The sequence below is a fragment of the Enhydra lutris genome, unplaced genomic scaffold (genome assembly GCF_002288905.1).
Source record: "Enhydra lutris kenyoni isolate GAN:26980312 unplaced genomic scaffold, ASM228890v2 scaffoldscaffold144, whole genome shotgun sequence".
NCBI classification, from domain to species: domain Eukaryota; kingdom Metazoa; phylum Chordata; class Mammalia; order Carnivora; family Mustelidae; genus Enhydra; species Enhydra lutris.
Window position 1 is genome coordinate 274,992 of NW_019154228.1, and position 17,665 is coordinate 292,656.

Consider the following 17,665-nt stretch of genomic DNA (forward strand, 5'->3'; position numbering starts at 1 on the left):
TTTCACAAACCATGTGTTAGGTGATGTCGAGTCTGGCATTTTTTCAGTCAGCGTTCTAGATCGAATCCCCCAGTGTAGTCCGAGTTAGTGGGAACCTTTGTATTTTACAGCTACGTTTGTGTGGCTGATCTGTGCTAGTGACCCCCTCTTTTACACTTGTTAGGGGTATAATCTCTCCTATACGTCTGTGCACTGAATCGGACACGTACTCTTCACATTCTGAAAGGTCTCTGAAGAGGTTGATATTAGAGTTCCAAAACATATGAGAAATAGATTTCTGCTACATTTGCCGTTTGCTGCTTTTTCATTGGTTGGAGAGAAAAGTAAAATGTTCGTTGGTAGTTTGGTTAATTATATTAAGATTTGATATCTAAAATCTTCAGCAGTTATGAGTAAATAAATCAACCGTTAAGATCCAATGTTAATTTTAATTTTCTCTTTTCTGTTAGAGTCATTTTCTGAAAGCGTTAGGAAGCGATGCCTAAGAAACGTTTTTGTGATTCCTCAGTTTGCCACAGACGCTCATGCTGGACGACATATGGTCGTCAGCAGAACAGTTGCAGGCTTCTCCCAGACGTTTTAATCCCGTCTTCCTCTGCGTTTCCGCAGGTGGGGAGGTGGTCAAAATAGCCCAGCTGGCTTCCCTGGCGGGGCCGCAGAGCCGGGTCGCCCAGCCAGAGACCCCGGTGACGCTGCAGTTTCAGGGGAACAAGTTCACCTTGTCGCACAGCCAGCTGCGGCAGCTCACCGCCGGCCAGCCACTGCAGCTGCAAGGTAAGGGCCGGCCGCCGCGGCCCCGCTGTCGTCCCCACCCCTCTCCCGCTGCTGGACTTGGGCATGTTGGGCGGCCCCAGGAGCGTGGGTGCCTCGCCCGGAGACGGCCTTGGGGGGGTGTTGAGAACGCTGGCCTGCTGGCCTGTGGCGGATGCATGCCGTGTAGCTGATACTGTTTCTCGATGAAATATGCTCTTTGGAAATGTTGCCCATTTTGAAATTTTTTTGCTTTTATTCTCTTTTGAATAAGTTCTATGCTCAGTGTGGGGCTTGAACTCACGACCTCGAGATCAGGAGTCACCTGCACCCCGACTGAGCTGGCCAGGTGCCCCAAATGTTCCTTGTTTTAAAAATCGAAATAGAAGTATTTGCTGCTCTTTTAACTTTAGTGTGAAATAAAGTGTCCTGAAAACACCTCAGGACTAGCAAGTTACGTAGAAGTTACGTTCTTTCATGTACGGATTTTACAGCGTTGACTCCGAGGCCAAAGCCTCTTAGACCTTTGTCTGAGCACGACGTAATCCTATGGTAACTGCTTTGTGCAGAGGACGAGTGGTCCGAGAGGCATGCTGGGATTAGCCCTAAGGGACCGTGGCAGTGGCTCAGTGCTTGAGTCCCCCTTGGCTGTGGTCCTAGGTCACACGTGGTGCCTGCCACAGCCTCCCTGGGACGAGGTATGTGCAGCATCTGTGAGCCAGGGCTGGAACATTCTGTACGGGCGCTGGGAGGTCACACACAGCTTAGCGGAGTGGAGGCCCCAGGACACCTATAGCAAAGACAGCTGTTAATTTGGCTTAATTCCCTATTCCTTCAGTTTTCCGGCCGAAAGGGCAAGGCCATCTGTCAATACCTCTGGCGGGCCCCCCTTGGCGCAGAGCCTAGCGTGGGGAAACTCCTCCAGAGTAAGCGATGTCAGGCTTCCTCACACGGAGGGCTGAATGTGGCGAGCACCTTGAACTGAGTGCAGAGAGAGCTGCAGCTTTTGGGTAGAGAGTGGATGTGTTTCTTCGTTGACTTTACAGGTCGGCCAGCCCCCATGTGTGGTCCGGAGCTGGGACCTTGGCTCTGGGAGTGGTGTGGGGCCTCGGGCAGGCACAACAGACCGGTCCTGGTGCCCACCACATTGCCCGAAGTCAGAAATGGCAAAGAATAGTTGAGCGATTTTTTTTTTTTTTTAAGATTTTATTTATTTATTTGACAGAGATCACAAGTAGGCAGAGAGGCAGGCAGAGAGAGGGGGGAAGCAGGCTCTCTGCTGAGCAGAGAGCCCGATGTGGAGCTTGATCCCAGCACCCTGAGATCATGACCTGAGCTGAAGGCAGAGGCTTAAACCACCGAGCCACCCAGGCGCCCCAGTTGAGCGTTTTTTTGACCTTAAGTAAAAGTGACTGTATTCTTAGTTTTTCATTCGCTGTAACTGAAATAGTCATTTTCCCCAAATCACTGAACTCTGCACTGCCTTGTTGGAGTAAATCTAAATTTGGATTTTCGGTCTGTTGCTTCGTCTGTCCTGCATGTCGGGAGGTGCGCGTGGCAGGTCGGAGGAGGTGCCTGCAGCCTGTGAGTGACGCCTCTCGGGCCCGTGTGATTGCAGGCAGCGTTCTTCAGATTGTGTCCGCTCCGGGGCAGTCGTACCTGCGGCCGCCAGGCCCCGTGGTGATGCAGACCATGTCTCAGGCGGGCGCCCTCAACGCCCTGGGAAGCAAGCCCCCGGCTGGTGGCCCGGGCCCAGCGCCCGTGACTGCGCCAGGTAGAGTGCTCTGATGGGGTCACTACACGTGGCAGCTTCTTTCTGTGTGACTTTGCTTCGAGGGGGACGGGAGCTAGCTGCTGCTGCTTTATCCCGCGTCTCAGAACCTGAACACCCTGCCGCGGCGGTCTCTGCTTTGTGCACACAGGCTGCCGTCAGCCTGGCTCGTCTTCTCCCTCCTTCCTCTCGGAGGTATCTTGAATATGACTAGTCTCTGCTTACCTAGACTTTTGTTTTCTTCTTGTTCTGACAAGACATTTAGAATCATGAGAATTTGGCTTGCTGAGGTCACAAATACATTTAGCGAGCATGCTGGAATTTCCCCTGGGACAGGTACCGGAGCAGGATCTGGGCCCTTCTGCATCTGGCCCGACCGTGGCCTGCTTCTCACCAGGGTCTTGCCTTCCCTGCCATGCCCAGCCGTGTGTGGTCTGCTGAGGAGGCTCAGTGGGTGGTCGGATGGGGCTCGTGGGTGGACGCAGTGGGGGGTCCCTTCCCGACCCGAAGCCCTTGTCCCTGATGAGCCCTGGTCTCTGTCTTGTCTGCGGTGAGACTGGGTGGGGCCCTGCCATGGGGTCCAGGGAGTAGCATTTCTGTGTCCCAGCGGTGGCCCATGTTCCCACCTGAGGCTGATTCTGTTTTCCAGGCCTCCTTCCACCCCACCAGAACCTGCTGCCAGCACCCATCCCCCAAGGCAGGAGACATTCTCTACCCTCCCTGTGGTCTCCTGAAGTAGCTGTCTTACCCCAGGCCCCTTTTAGTCCTTGGTGCCTCCTGTGTGGTCTCCGTCAGGATGTGCGGTGTGGCCTGGCAGATGGGGGTGGGCCCCTGGGGTGCAGCGACAGCTCTGTCCTGCTTCGGAGGACAAGGACAGTGCTGACTCCCTGCTGGGGGCGGGCGGGCGGGTGATGTCCCAGGGGATGTGTGTGTGGCCACATGATGGCCGTGAGGATGACCATGGGCCTCAGGTGTGGGTGCTTCCTCTGAGCGCACTGAGCTTTCACCAGAGGAGGGAGACACCCACCGCTCAGACGATGGCTGGCAAGCGGGTGCTTTGCGGGCAGTCCTGAGGGGTGTGGGCAGTGTGTTGCTAGAGCGAGCTGCCAGAGGAGGGTCTGCGGAGCCCGCAGACATGTGCGTTCAGCACTTCCCTCTTGCTCTGCAGTTGGTGTGCCGGGGCGAGTGGCGGTCAACCCCACGCCTGCCGGAGAACCCGGGATGGCCTCCAAACCGGCCTCTCCTATCGGAGGGCCAACCCAGGTACGGCGCCTCCCTCACCGACCCTGCGTGAGGCCCCCGGGCCGCTCCTTCACCCTCCGAAGCTGTTTCTCAGAAGCCGCTTGTTGGGGGGACGGTTGTGGGTATTTAATGGAGTTGTCGGCACGTGGGCCTTGAAAGCACGTCATCACTCTGAATCCCAGAATTTGACTCTGAAAACGCATTTCATGACAAAGGAAGCTGGGCTTCGTGATTGCAGATATCCTCCATGTTTTTTGTTTTCGAGGCCATCTTCCGGGTGTTAGAAATCTCACCTTGTCTGGAGAAAGATTTTTCAGTCAGAGATGCACACTGTGTTGTCCGCCTCCTTTCTGTCGCGGACCACCGTAGAAGGGGACGCGGGTGTTTCAGGGCCGCCGTGCACGCGGGACACTGTAGGGCTTGGCGAGACCAGGCCCCGGGCCTGTGTCCCTCAGTGACCGTTTTCTACACTGTTTCCCATGAAGGAGGAGAAGAGCAGACTTCTGAAGGAGCGACTGGACCAGATCTACTTTGTCAACGAGCGGCACTGCTCGCGGGCCCCCGTCTATGGCCGAGATCTGCTGCAGATTTGTTCCGTGGTTGGCCAAGAACAGACGCCTTGGCCCGGTGCTTCTGACAGCAGCCAGCGGAAGGGGGCCGGGCCAGCGGGCGGGTACATTCCACCCTCCCACGGTCAGAAGGACCTGATTTTGACGCTGACCCAGCGGCAAGCCTGCCTTCAGGATGTCATCGACAGGTAGGGCGGCCTGCGTGGGAGCCCGCACCTCAGTCTCCTCCGTGGGCCCCCACGGGCCTATGGCCCCGCTTGTCCTGCCGGAAGCCTGTTCTATCAGTTCCTCGCTGCGTGGTTCTCAGATGTCGATCGTGAATTATTTCCTGCATCTTCGGCTCTGGCACCAGCTTGTCTCTCCGGGAAGGCTGTGTATCCTCGGGTGGCTTCTTTTCCCCTGGGCCCTGGCCCTGTCCCTGGGGCCCCGCTTGGGTGCACATTGGCTGGCCTGGGCGCAGGGCCACAGCAGCCGTGTATGTTCCAGATGCTGGAACAGACCGCTGTGTGCTTGATGAGTTTCTCTGTGTTTTTCTTAAAGTAATATTTTATTGGAAAACTACTTGAAAAAGTTAACTTTGCGTGGTGAGGAATGTGTATTTAAGGGTTAAACTCAGAAAGGAGCTTTAGAAGAGAAAATGAAAACGCAGATGCTCTTGGGCCAGGGGCCAGCCCAGCCCCCCCCACCCCGCCCACCGAGCTGTGCTTCCTCTGGGCCCCGACTAGAGCGGCCGCCCTGTTTGTGCTCCATTCCCTGCATTGAGCGCTGGTCCCGTCCGGCCTGAGGATGGGTCTTCTCTCCCTTCTCTGCTGTGTGCCTGCGGCTGAGTGTTCACGGTGGGGACCCGCCCGTGCTCCTGTGGCCTGGCTCGTGTCCACCGCCTTCCCACCGTCTGGGAGTTGCTGTAAAGACCTGTGCCCCACCTGGTCGCGCCTCCCCATGAAACCCGGGCAGCCAGCGACCTCTTTGCTGTTCCCGTAGCTTGCCTTTCCCAGAATCGTACGGGGTGCCGACTCTTCCGATGGGCTTTCTCTGAGCGAGATGCGGTGAAGGCTCCCGGCAGTACTCCGTGGCTCGACGCTCCCGGTGATGCCCCCTTGTCTCGTGGGCCCGTTCATCCAGCACCTACTGGAGAACGGCTTGGTTGCTTTCAGGTTTCAGCAGTCACAGACGCTGCTGTAAAGGTCCACATGCAGGTGTTTGCGTGAACGTACATTCCAGTGCATTTGAATGAGGACCGGAAGCACGATTGTCAGGTCGTCTGGTGGGAGCACGTTTGACCCAGTAGAAAAGGTCCAGCAGACTAGCCGAGTGGCCGCCCCATTCTGCGTTCCCAGCAGCAGTGAGCGAGAGCCCCTGTGGCCCCTCGTCCTCATCCCGCTTCTGTGGTCTGGACTGTGGGTTCTGGCCCCTCTGATGTGTATCCTGGTGTCTCGGGGCCAACGTCATCCGCACTTCCCTAAGGACATGCCACGTGGAGCCTGTTTTCATAGCTTTTCGCCGTGTGCGTCTCTTCTTTGGAGAGGTGTCTGTTGGGGGTCTTCGGCCCATTGTTTAATGTTTGTTTTCTCGCTGTTGGGCTTTCAGAGTGTTTGTATGTTTCGGGTGCCAGTCCTTTATCAGCGGTGTCTCTCGACCCCTGGCCTGGGGCTTGTCTCCTTACAACATTTGCTTTCAGGGGGTGGCCGTGTTTAGGGTTAGTGAGATCCAGCTTTCCCTCCTCTCACCGGCCGTGCCTTTGGGGCTGGGCCTGGAAAGTCATCGCTAGGCCCTGGTCACCCGGGCTTGCCCTGCGTCCTCTTCTAGGGCCCCCTTGTCGGCCTTTCACTTCGGATCTGCGGTCCATTCAGAGCTGATGTTTGTGAAGGAACTAGGTCTGTGTCTAAATTCATTTTTCCCCATTTGAAGAATCTCATGTTTCAGAAAATCTTTAAACCTATACAAGCAGACTACTGCAGTGAACCCGAGTGTACCCGGAACCCTCCTCCAGCCCTGGACTGGCTCCCGCCCAGCTCTGTGTCAGTGTTTCCTGCCCGGAAGCACAGACTGCAGCTAGCTCTGGACAGACAGGTTCCTGTGTAAGGTTTCGTTGTGCTCTGAAAGCAGCGCACGCACTGTACCGTTACCCTAGCTAAGAAAAGAACAGTTCTTGATATCGTTAAGTGTCTCCTGCACACGCAGTTGTGGTTGTCTCATAAGCGTTTTTATGGTTCGAATCAGGATGGCAGTGACGTAGAGACGCAGCAGTTGGGGATACGTGTCGTGTAGCTCCTAATCTGTAGGTTGTGCTTCTGGCTTGCCTTTTTTTTCTCTTGCAGTTTATTTGTCAAGGAAAACTGGTGGTTTTCTCTGTAGAATTTCCCACAATGTGGATTTGCTGAATTGGTTCCTGGAGGTGTACTCTGGTGTGTAGCTTTGTTGCCTGTATCGTCTGTAAATAGATTCAGAGGCTCAATCAAATTCATGTGGGTTGCTAGTGATTTGGGGTTTCTTTGTTTGCAGGAGTGGGGTATACTGGGTACCACCGCGAGGAGGCCGGGACGTCTGGTTGAGTCTTTCATGTTCACGTATTTGCGTGTGGGTGCCTGCTTATCGAGCACCGTTTGTTGAGAGACGTGCTCTGCTCCATTGGCAGAGCTGAGGTGACTGCCTTGGGCCTCTCCCTGGGCCCTCCTCAGCTGGGTGTTGTCTGTTCCCTCTGCAAGCCCTGGTGCTGGGCGGTGTGCCTCTGGCTCTGTTCTCGCCCGGTCCTGTGTGGCCCTTCTGGTGTGGTAGCCTTCGGCTCACTGTGTCGGTGATCTACAGAGTAGCGGCTGGGGTTTGGCTTAGGGCCACGCCAGATCTTCAGGGCGGGTGGGCAGAATGGGCGGGTCGGCCATGTGGACTCCGGGTTAGTGAGCGTGGACTTGCTGTCCACTTATTTAGTGGTTTGATTTTGTCACCAGTGGTTTTGGGCATAGGTGGCCTTTTTATTTGCATGCATTTGGTAGCAAATCAGGGAAACGCAGCTTGAACTGACCTCCAGAGTGAGGCTGTCCTGGTGTGGGGGGCACCCAGAGGTCTGGAGGACGTGTCCTGTGCTGTAGTGGCCCGTTGGAGTCATTCTCGTGCTGCTCTCAGCAGGCCTTCTCCTGCTAAGTCTGGCTCCGCTCCTGACGGCACATGGCTCTCCCAGCTCTGGGGTGCAGTTCTCCCCCAGACCGTCCTGGGGACAACAGGACCCACACCCCGAGATTCCCACCAGAACATGAGTTTCACAGGGAATGGGGTGTCTCTGCGCCCTTTCCCGCAGGCTGGGGGCCGGCGGGGGCCAGGACTGGCGGGACTCGCTCCCACGGATTCTGTGACGGATGGTGCCGTGTCACCCCGTGGGGCTGTGATTAAGCACCCTGGTGTTTTTGGCCACACCAGTGGAAGGTTCTGCCCGCTTCCTTCTTGGCCCTCTGCTTCCTGAGACGGAGGAGCTGCTGGTGGAGACGCCGTGGGCAGTGGGACTGAGCCACGTGCTTTCTGCTTCTCAGGGTGATGTGTGTGATCCCTCCGGTGGTGGCCGCGCCCCCGTCCCTGTGGGTGGCGAGGCCGCCGTTGCTCTACAGCCGCAGGATGAGCCTCCTGAGGCACCGCCTGCGAGAGCACACGGCGCCCTACGCGCAGCAGCTGCGGCGGATGACGGCGCTGCGCTCCCTCCGGTTTCCGGAGCTCCGACTGGTGCAGTTCGACTCAGGTACGACGGGGGCGCCCGTCTGCGCTGGCCTCTAGGTCCGCCCTCCGCGCCCGGGCTCAGGAGAGACTCGATGTCGTTCGTTCTGTAGGAAAGCTCGAAGCTTTAGCCATCTTGCTTCAGAAGTTGAAGTCTGAGGGACGTCGAGTGCTGATCTTGTCGCAAATGGTTCTCATGTTGGACATTTTAGAAATGTTCTTGAACTTCCATTATCTCACCTACATCAGGATCGATGAGAATGCGAACAGCGAGCAACGGCAGGTAAGGAAGGAGGGGCGCCGTGCTGCAAGGGCGGGGGCTGCTTCCCGTCCCCGGGCCCTGGCAGGCCCGCAGCTTGTGCATCCTGTTATGGGACAGGCGCAGCTGCTGGGGCGTGTTGACCTGTGCCATGAGGAGCGGGCTGGTGCGCTTCAGACGTGGCTGGGGTGAGAGCCTGGGCACAGCCCCCACGAGGCACCCCACGGGAAATGCAGGTCGTGCTGCATGCCCTTATGTCGCTTGTCAGATTGGCTAAGGCTGTGTCCCATGCGTTGGCGCAGCCAGACGGGTGATCTCTCACGCTCTGGGCTGGCGCAGAGCCGCACAGCTTCCTAGCAGTCAGGCTGATGGTGCAGGCTGTGCACCGGCCCGAGTGATTCTGCGCCAAGGGCTCAGTGCGCCTGTGATACCTCTTCTCCTCCCTGGAGCGACGCACACATCTGGCAGCACGATGGGTCCATAGGTCGTGCATGTGCCGTGCTGCTGGGTGGCCCCGTGCTGAGTGTCCGTGGGCTGGACTGCAAGTTGGTCATCAAAGCGTTTGGAACGGGATGGAGTAGCCCAGCAGAATGCTTCCGCTGGGAGCAGGTTCCCAGACTCTGTGATCCCACACACGTGGGCCTTTCCACCCGCACGCGCGCACGTGGACAAGGGCCTGGGAGGGGACGCAGTGCCGGGTTAACGAGCGAGTTAACTTTGTCGGTAGTGTTTTCACAGACCACACGTGGACTCTCCGGGAAGGAGGGGGTCCCTGTGACGGTTGGGTTTGGTGCTGAGCTCACTGCAGAGAGCAGTGCTCCCAGGAGGCTGAAAGCCTCTCTGGCCTGTTTCTCTGCTCCCTCAGCCTTACTCCTGGGTCTTTTGCTGTGAAGACCCAGGCATTGCCTGAGGGTACAGGACCGAGCACATGTCCCTCCCCAGGAAGACTCTGTGTTCTCCTGGGGCCTACGGCTTGAGCTGACAGTCCATGTCAGTTGGAGGCGGACGTTTTCCTTTGGTCGGTGAGGCCTGGCCTGTGCAGAGCGCGTGGGGGTGTCTCTGCACAGTCAGCAGGAGATGGCTGGATGTTCGTTCCTGGGAGCGCCGAGCTGTGCCAACACCGACCAGGGGAGCTAACCCAAGGGCTTTCCTTCATCTCAGGAACTGATGAGGAGTTTCAACAGGGACAGGAGGATCTTCTGCGCCATTCTGTCGACCCACAGCCGTGCCACAGGCGTGAGCCTGGTGGAGGCCGATGCAGTGGTGTTCTATGACAATGACCTGAATCCCGTGATGGACGCCAAGGCCCAGGAGTGGTGTGAGCGGATCGGGAGGCGCAAGGATGTCCACATCTACAGGTGAGGGTGGCGGGCGTGACAAGGAGTGTGGAGGTGTAGGGGCAGCAGGTGCTGGAGCAGAAGCACCCCGTGGAGCTCAAGTGTATGTTACAACTTGTTCCAGGAGTTTCCACCACTTTATTTTTTCTGAGGCAGACTTCTATTCTTGCTGCTTTGTGTGTTCTTTCTTTAGGCCCAACATTTGCTCAGTCTATAATTAGTTTGCTTGAAACTGCAGTCAAATTATGTTGCTTACACACAACTCGCTGTGCATTCGACGCGTATCTGTCGCGCGTCTTCTAGAGCTCTGTCCGATGCCCCTTGTCTGTCAGTAAAATGACTGGAAGAGCTCAGACCCGTGTGCACCGCCTCTGCTGGCCCCGCACGTGGCTGAGGAAAGTGAAGCCGGCTGTCCTGTGCGTGTCTGAACTTGGAGAAGCATTTAGTGTGATAGTGCGACAACAGCGGGTCTGCGGTATGTACTGGCACTGGGTGTGCGGGCGGGTACGTGGTGCCGGCGCCATGTGCGAGGCCCTGGCCTGTGCCCGTGACCGCTCACTCCTGCCACCGAGGCAGAGTCCTCCGAAGGCTGAGTTTGAGCAGCTGTGTCACTGCCTGTCTGAGGTCCGTGGAGAAGTGTCCTTCAGAGATGGCGATTAGTAACAGTTTGCCGCGGATCTTTCCAGGCGTCTTTCTCATTGTCTAGATGGCTGGTGCCCACGGCCTCGTTAACTGCTCCTCCTTCAGCGGCGCGTTGCGGGCTGTCTCCATGCTGGTAAACTGCTGCCTGGCGCACCCTGTGTGTTGTGTGCGCAACATTTTCCTGCGTGATTGCTCTCCGCGGTTACGGAGGCTGTGACCCTTCAGCGCTTACCAGCCGGAAACGGAAAAGCTGTTTTCTTCTCAGTAACCGTAATCCACGAATCAGGAATAGTCTTGGCAGTAAAGATGCAGGTTGTGTAGGAAATGAGAACCAAATTGTGCAAAATGTGGTAAGATGTGAGTTGGAGACTGAGCCGTGTTCTCGCACAGGAAGACCTGGTGTGTAAAATGTGCTTTCCCCAAAGCGATGTCAAACGCAGAACAGTGTTTAGGAAAGTTGTCATCGTGGGGGTTTGTGTATATGCATGCATGCGCACCCGTGAGTGGATAAAGTGGGATTTATTTGCTTTTGTTTATTTTTAAAGACTTTCTTTATTTGAGAGGGAGCGAGAGAGAGCACATGCATGCATGAGTGGGAGGAAGGACAGAGGGAGGAGGAGAAGCAGACTCCTCACTGAGCAGGAGCCCAACATGGGGTGATTCTAGGACCCCGGAATTGTGACCCGAGCTGACACGTAACCGACCAAGCCACCCAGGCACCCCTGGATAAAGTGTTTTTTAAGTGTATCTGGGGGCGCCTGGGTGGCTCAGTTGTTAAGTGTCTGCCTTCAGCTCGGGTCATGATACCGGGTCCTGGGATTGAGCCCCACATTGGGCTCCCTGCTCAGCCCGGCAGGGGCCCAGCTTCTCCCTCTCCCACTTCCCCTGCTTGTGGTCCCTCTCTCTCTGTGTCTCTGTCAAATAAACAAAATCTTTAAAAAAAGTGTATTTGGAGTGAAGGGTAGCTGACAGCAGCCAATGGAAATGCTGACAAGGGCTGTAGCAGAGGGGCAGGGAGAAGGCGTCATTGGAGGGGAAGCAGTGAACAGCCGGGCCTGAACCAGCAGGGTGGGGTTCCAGCTTCGTTGGGGCCCAGGTCCTTTAGCACTTGCTGCTGACGCTGTGGACCGTGAGGAACAGCTGGGGCCGGAGTGCTGTGCCTACTTGATGGCCAGAACACCGGCCCTAGGGTTAGGTGCGCCGCTGTAGAAAGGAAGTGGCGGTCTTAGCATAGTACTGAAGAGGTGGTACTTGTGGCTTGAAGGGATCACTTTAGCCGGACAGAAAGCTTGGAGGGAAGGAAAGGCAGACATATCTGACTGCAGTTAAAATGAAAGCTGAAGTTTGGCTTTTGCAAGAAGATTCCATGAACAAAGCTAATGCACGAGTAATAGATTGGGACAATGGTTTGCAATTCTCACAGCAGACGGAGGGTTAGATTGCTCATGCAAGTTGAGGAAAAAAAGGTAAATGAGCCCTTCTTTGAGAAAGGTGGGACGAACCCAAGCATCTGAGCGGGCCATTCCAGCTGCGCACACATGTGTGGGATGCGCAGGCTCACGGGTGGAGAGTAGGTGCTGCACGTGTGATGGCTTTGTTACGCGCCCCGACGGGTCAGCAGTGGGCACAGCTGCTAGTGGTGATGGCCAGGGACCGCCTGCCCTGACTGGGGATGTAGGGTTGTGGCACTGTTTGGATATCCGGTTAGCAGGGTCTGCTGGGCTGGAGATGGTGCGTGCCCTTTGTGCCCAGCGTTTCCTTCCCTGGAGCCGGCCCGTGGCGTCGCTGCCTTCTGGAACTCGTTACAGCGCACAGTGGGGACAGAGAGTGCCCCTGCTTGGGGTACAGCCGTGCGCTGGGCATCGAGCAGCTGCTGGAAGTGTTTGGGTGCGGGGCGGGGGATCTCTGCAGCACACCGCTTGGTGAGAACGCAGCACGCAGATGCGGTGAAGCCGATGCCGCCCACCGTTGCGTGTAAACGTGACCCCTTGGCAGTGCGGGCCATGTCGTGTGAGTGGGCTTGCCAGGCTGTCCACACTGGAGTTCTTCACAGGGGACCCAGGAGGGCATTTCTAGGGGTGGCGGGGGCGGTAGGGGTGGCTAGAGGTGGGGTGGGAGGGGTGGCCCTGACCGCCTCATAGGGGACGCCCCGAGCACCTGCAGAGCTGTGCAGCTCCTGCCCAAGTGTCCGGGTGCTGTGCCACCAGCCTCCCCACCCTCACACCCCGACTGCTCGTGGCAGCGTGCTTCCGGACGCCCAGCTGACATCGTACACGGGTCTGTGTTTTGTAGGCTCGTGAGTGGGAATTCCATTGAAGAGAAGCTTTTGAAAAACGGAACCAAAGACTTGATCCGGGAAGTAGCTGCGCAGGGCAACGACTACTCCATGGCCTTCCTGACACAGGTGCCATCACAGGCGCGCCGTCCTCGGGGTTGCTACCTGGTGTTTGGGGTGGGGGGCGGGGGCAGGCAACGCAGCTCAGCGCTCAGGGGAGGAGTTGCTAGGTGGTTTCCCTGGTGACGCGGTCTGACACTCAGGTCAGGCGCCGACCTGCTTCCGGCCGGACGCTAACGTGTGTCTCGTGTGCAGCGGACCATCCAGGAGCTGTTTGAGGTGTGCTCTCCCACTGACGATGCCGGCTTCCCAGTGAAGGCGGAGGAGTTCGTGGTCCTCTCTCAGGAGCCTTCTGCCACAGAAATCATCGCCCCCAAAATTGCAAGACCTTTCATTGAGGTGAGGGCGGATGGCCTGCCCTGGGGGTTCCCGAGGATGTGCTGCACGTGCCATGGGCCCTGAGCGCGCTGCCCGCTCTGCAGGCCCCCCTCGCTCAGCCCTGGTACACCCCTCCTGTCTGCTTGCTTTCTCTCCTGGGCGTTTTCATCTGGAAAAGCAGGTAGAAAGCAGTGTAAAGTCTGGGGGCCTCAGGCGCCTGCTGCCCAGCTTGGCAGCCGTCCCCGTCCTCATCAGCTGTCCCCGAGCCACGCTGCCTCCCCTGAGCCGTAGTGGGCAGCTGACAGTGGGGCGTGCCTCACCTGTCCTGTCTGACCTCCTTTGTCTGCTCTGCCCGTGCCCGTGGCCTGCTGTCTTCACTCCTGTCTGATAGGAGCCCTGTATGTGAGTGCGAGGTGCACAGCTGGTTATCAGGACAGTACAAAGGAGGACATAAACGATCTCGTTGGTACCTTCTTACGTTGGTTACGTGTTGAAGTAATATTTGGATGTATCAGGTTGAGTAGAATACTGCCTTTTTACACAGCTGATACCTGAGCCGCTGAAGTTAAATCACACGCGTGGCTTGTGTGCTGTGTTTTGGGTAGTGCTGGCTGTGTAGACACACTGTAGACCTGTTTGGGGCCACGTCCCTCCTGCCCTGCTTCGTGGAGTAGCCCGGCTGCAGCCCCCCCAGCACTCCCCCTTCCCCTTGGCCTGCTTGGGGGGGTCGCCCCTCCTCCCCCTCCTTCCTGGGTGTCAGTTTCTGGGCTCTTGGCCTCGGAGGTACCCCCATGTCCTGGGCCTCTTCCCACTCTCTTGCCCAGGGTAGATGGCTGCCCTGGCTTCCCTGTGGTGCCCCTCTACCCCCATCCCCGTGCCCTTGGTGAGGAGGACTTGCCACAGCCTTGGCTATTTTAAAGGTTCTCGTTTGGTTGAGAAGTAATACATACATGGAAAAGCTTCGGGGATTTATCATGAAAAGCAGGTGTCCTGCACCAGGCCCTCCCCCTGGCTCAGCGATGACCACTTGGTGCGGATCCTCCTGCCTCCTTCCTGGAGTTTGCCGTGTATGATGACCCCACACCTCGTTCTTTTAAAAACAGGTGTTACGGGGCACCTGGGTGGCTCAGTGGGTTAAGCCTCTGCCTTCAGCTCAGGTCATGATCTCAGGGTCCTGGGATCGAGTCCCACATCTGGCTCTCTGCTCTGCAGGGAGCCTGCTTCCCCCCACCGCCCCCACGTCTCTCTGCCTACTCTGCCTACTCTCTCTGTCAAATAAACAAATAAAATCTTAAAAACAAACAAACAAAAACAGGTGTTACGTGCATGAGGTTAAAAAGAAAAGGTCATGGGCGCCTGGGCGGCTCAGTGGGTTAAGCCTCTGCCTTCAGCTCAGGTCATGATCTCAGGGTCCTGGGATCGAGCCCCGCATTGGGCTGTCTGCTTAGCATGGAGCCTGCTTCCTCCTCTCTCTCTCTGCCTGACTCTCTGCCTACTTGAGATCTCTGTCTGTCAAATAAATAAATAAAATCTTTAAAAAAAAAAAAAAAAGAAAAGGTCAGTTCTCTCCCAGAAATACTGACCTTTTTGCTGAAAGTGTCACACGTGTCCTGGGAGAGAAACGAGAGGCAGGAAGGTGTGTAGGTGCGGAACGTGGCGTGCTATGCGCAGTTGTCTCAGGGACGTGTGCGTACTGGGCGGAGCAGCACGCTAGCTCAACACACAGGTGCTGTCCCAGTGTGTGTTGAGTGTCTGGCCGCGAGTCGGGCATGTTCTAGGCAGGAGGGACCTAGCATTGACTGAACGGCGTGGTGTGCCGCCACCTCCCGTGCAGCATACGTTCCAGTAAGAGGAAAGATTGTAAGCCAGCAGACGGGTAGAATACGGACTCTCCGTGCTATGGCCGGGAGCGATGTTCAGGGAGGGGTGGTGTAGGCAGAGGGACCATCCGGGCAGCTGGGGGGCAGCTGGGGGGCAGCAGGGGATGAGGGGTGAGGGCGGTGGGGCCTGGCTGTGTTCTTCCAAATGGTCCTCTGGCTGTGTGCTGAGTCTGGGTCGTGGGGGCCGTCGCAGAGGCCAGTGGCAAGGGCACGGTCGGAGCAGCCGCGCACAGAGCAGCGTTGCCTGGCGACGTCCTCGCTGCTCTACTAGTCCGGGACTCCCCCAGCAGGGGCGACGCTCCTCAGGCGCTTCGTGCAGGGAAACGGCTTTCGGGAAAGGTGTCGTTGAAGCGCGAGAACCCCGTGGGAGCACTGCATCACAGAGAGGAGCTTGAGAGGGTGTTCTAGGGAAAGCTCCCCAGAAACCACCACCCCCCCGCCACTCCCATCCCCGAGCGCTGCTCTCTGCCACACAGCTGCCGTGTGGGTCCGGCTTCTGGTTCAGGTCGTGGTGGTTCTCGCGGCTCTGCGACACTGTGCTGTGGGTTGCTGTGACGTCCTTCTCCGGCCCACCGCCTGTTCTGAGCCATGCATCTGTGAATATCTTCTCCGTGTCTCTTGGCAGATGTGTGTGTGCGTTTCCGCTGACTTCTGGGGAATGCGCCTTGGGGTGGGGCCCCTGGGTTGTTGGGGAGCGTGCGTATGACCCTCGGGCTGGCCAGGCCGATCTGCGCTCTGGCAGCGTCAGAGGCAGGGCCTGGCGTGTCCTTCCCCGCAGCGTGTGGCAGATGTGCTGTGTCTCGGGTGGGATTTGCCTTTGCTGTCGGCCTCTGAATTTGGGCGTCTCTGCGCAGTCCCTGAAGTGTCTGCTCATGTCTTTTCCCCGTGTTTTGGTTGACGGGGCTGTTTCTTTTTCTCAGTGGTCGGTGTCTGTGTTTTCTGTGGATACACATGGAATACCTTCCTGCATGTTGGGGATGCCTTTGGGGATGTGGTCGTGAGCGGGGACCACGCGTTCTGAAGCCGCGCGGCGGCCCTTCGTATCGTGGCTATTGCTCTCGTGTGCTGCTTGAGAGATGTTCTGCTGACCCCGGGTCATCAGGACGTCCGCCTCGCTTTTCCCTGGGGCTTCAGTGTGTGTTCTGCGTGCAGCGTGAGGTCAGATTACATTGTAAGCCGCAGATTTTTCCAAATTGCCAAGGAAAGAGGTCGTATAGGTCCCAATCGACATCCAGGAACCAGAGACCGTTGGGTTGCGCCCGATGCGCGAGTGTGCGCGTGTGTGTGCGTCAGGCCTGAGCTGCTGGTCATGGGAGGGCATCTCCTTCCTCTCGCTGCTGTTTCTCTGTGGGACCACTGCCCGTCTTACGCGCCTGATGTGTGTGGGCTTGGTTCTGGCAGCTGTGGCGTCGGATCGTTTTTCTCCTGTTCATGCCGTGGACAGAGGCCTGTGTCTCGTGCACCATATGGAATCGTTCTCGTCGATCAGAGCCGTGGCCACGGTGCGTGTCAGGCATGAGGTTGAACGAGGTGCCCCGTCCCGCTCTGTCCTCGGGGTTGGCAGCTTGGTAGCATGCCGCACGTGGCTCTTCCCTGGGCCTCGCCGTCCAGTGTGGCTGTGAGCCCCTCACATTCGTTCTCTGCCTCCCTCGGGGCTTCATTCCCTGGGCCCGAGCGGGAGTGCGTGACCACGGGGAGGCTCCACGTACCGTGCAGGTGTGTCTCGTCGGCTCCTTCTCCAAACCCTGGAATTTAAAAATATGTGAAAGTAATACAAGCACGTAACTTCTTTAGGCCCTTAAGAGCATCGAGTATCTGGAGGAAGACGCCCAGAAACCCGAGGAGGAAGCCGTGCTGGGGGCGTCCGGCTCCGACAGCCCGAGGCGGAAGGAGGAGCCGTCGCAGCTGGAGGAGTTAGCGGACTTCATGGAACAGGTTTGGGCGCGCTCTTTCTTCTTCTTCAGCCTAATTTTTCCTCATACGCTTCGGTGTTTTGGACATTTGACCCTTCTGTGAAATTTTCCTTTGGTTGCTTAGAGTAAGAACAATCACTTTCTTGATTCACGTGTCGGTGGGGGTCGGCTGAGGGCCTCAACCTTCGTTAACTTGCTGTTCACCCTGTTCAAACGATTTTTGAAACAGCTTACGCCTATTGAGAAGTACGCGCTGAATTACCTGGAGTTGTTCCACACGCCGGCTGGCCCCGACAAAGAGGGAGACAGCGAGGTAAGGGTGGGTTCAGCCTTCAGAGTCAAATTTGGCCTGAAGTCAGCGTGACTTGCGTGGGATGAAAGGAATAAAAACCGGACCGAGCAGTGTGGAAACAGATGAAAGATCGAGTCTAGGAAAACCCCAGGGAACACTTCTCCCTGGGAGCGGCTCGGTGCCCGATGGAGAGTTACCTGTTGGGGTGGGAACGGGTCCGGAGTACGTGGACCCATGGAGGGGGAGACGCGGGGCTCGGCCGGTGACGGCAAGAGCAGGGGGCGGGGCGGGGGGGCGGGTCTCAGGGCTCCTGTCTGCGGTCTTCCCGCCAGGACGCCGTGCTGACCGCCGTGAGGGAGTGGGAGGCCCAGAACGCGAGGGCCCTGCGGGAGAGGGAGGCGCGAGTGCTGCAGGAGCAGGAGCAGGAGCAGCTTCTCACCTACACGAGGGAGGACGCCTACAACGCGGTACGTGCGGCTCGGGTCGGCGCGGTGCCCGAGGCGGGGACAGCCGGAGTGTGCCGCTTCGGGCTTGGCTGGAGATCTCTGCTTCTGCTGCGCTTCTCCCGAGTGTGGTCAGGCGGCGTTGCAGGTACTTG

General features: G+C 57.5%; 1 protein-coding gene across 1 annotated transcript in view; it reads left to right on the top strand.

Moving 5' to 3' along the window:
* The window catches only part of LOC111140003 (E1A binding protein p400), a 97,116-nt gene that overhangs the window by 52,645 nt on the left and 26,806 nt on the right, over positions 1-17,665 (top strand). Inside the window, exons 25-36 of the mRNA XM_022492393.1 lie at positions 610-774; positions 2,369-2,524; positions 3,690-3,784; positions 4,249-4,520; positions 7,854-8,056; positions 8,145-8,314; positions 9,452-9,648; positions 12,562-12,673; positions 12,860-13,003; positions 16,657-16,797; positions 17,005-17,088; positions 17,400-17,534. Of these exons, the coding sequence (XP_022348101.1) occupies positions 610-774; positions 2,369-2,524; positions 3,690-3,784; positions 4,249-4,520; positions 7,854-8,056; positions 8,145-8,314; positions 9,452-9,648; positions 12,562-12,673; positions 12,860-13,003; positions 16,657-16,797; positions 17,005-17,088; positions 17,400-17,534 (1,874 nt within the window). The remainder of the gene's footprint in view (positions 1-609; positions 775-2,368; positions 2,525-3,689; positions 3,785-4,248; positions 4,521-7,853; positions 8,057-8,144; positions 8,315-9,451; positions 9,649-12,561; positions 12,674-12,859; positions 13,004-16,656; positions 16,798-17,004; positions 17,089-17,399; positions 17,535-17,665) is intronic.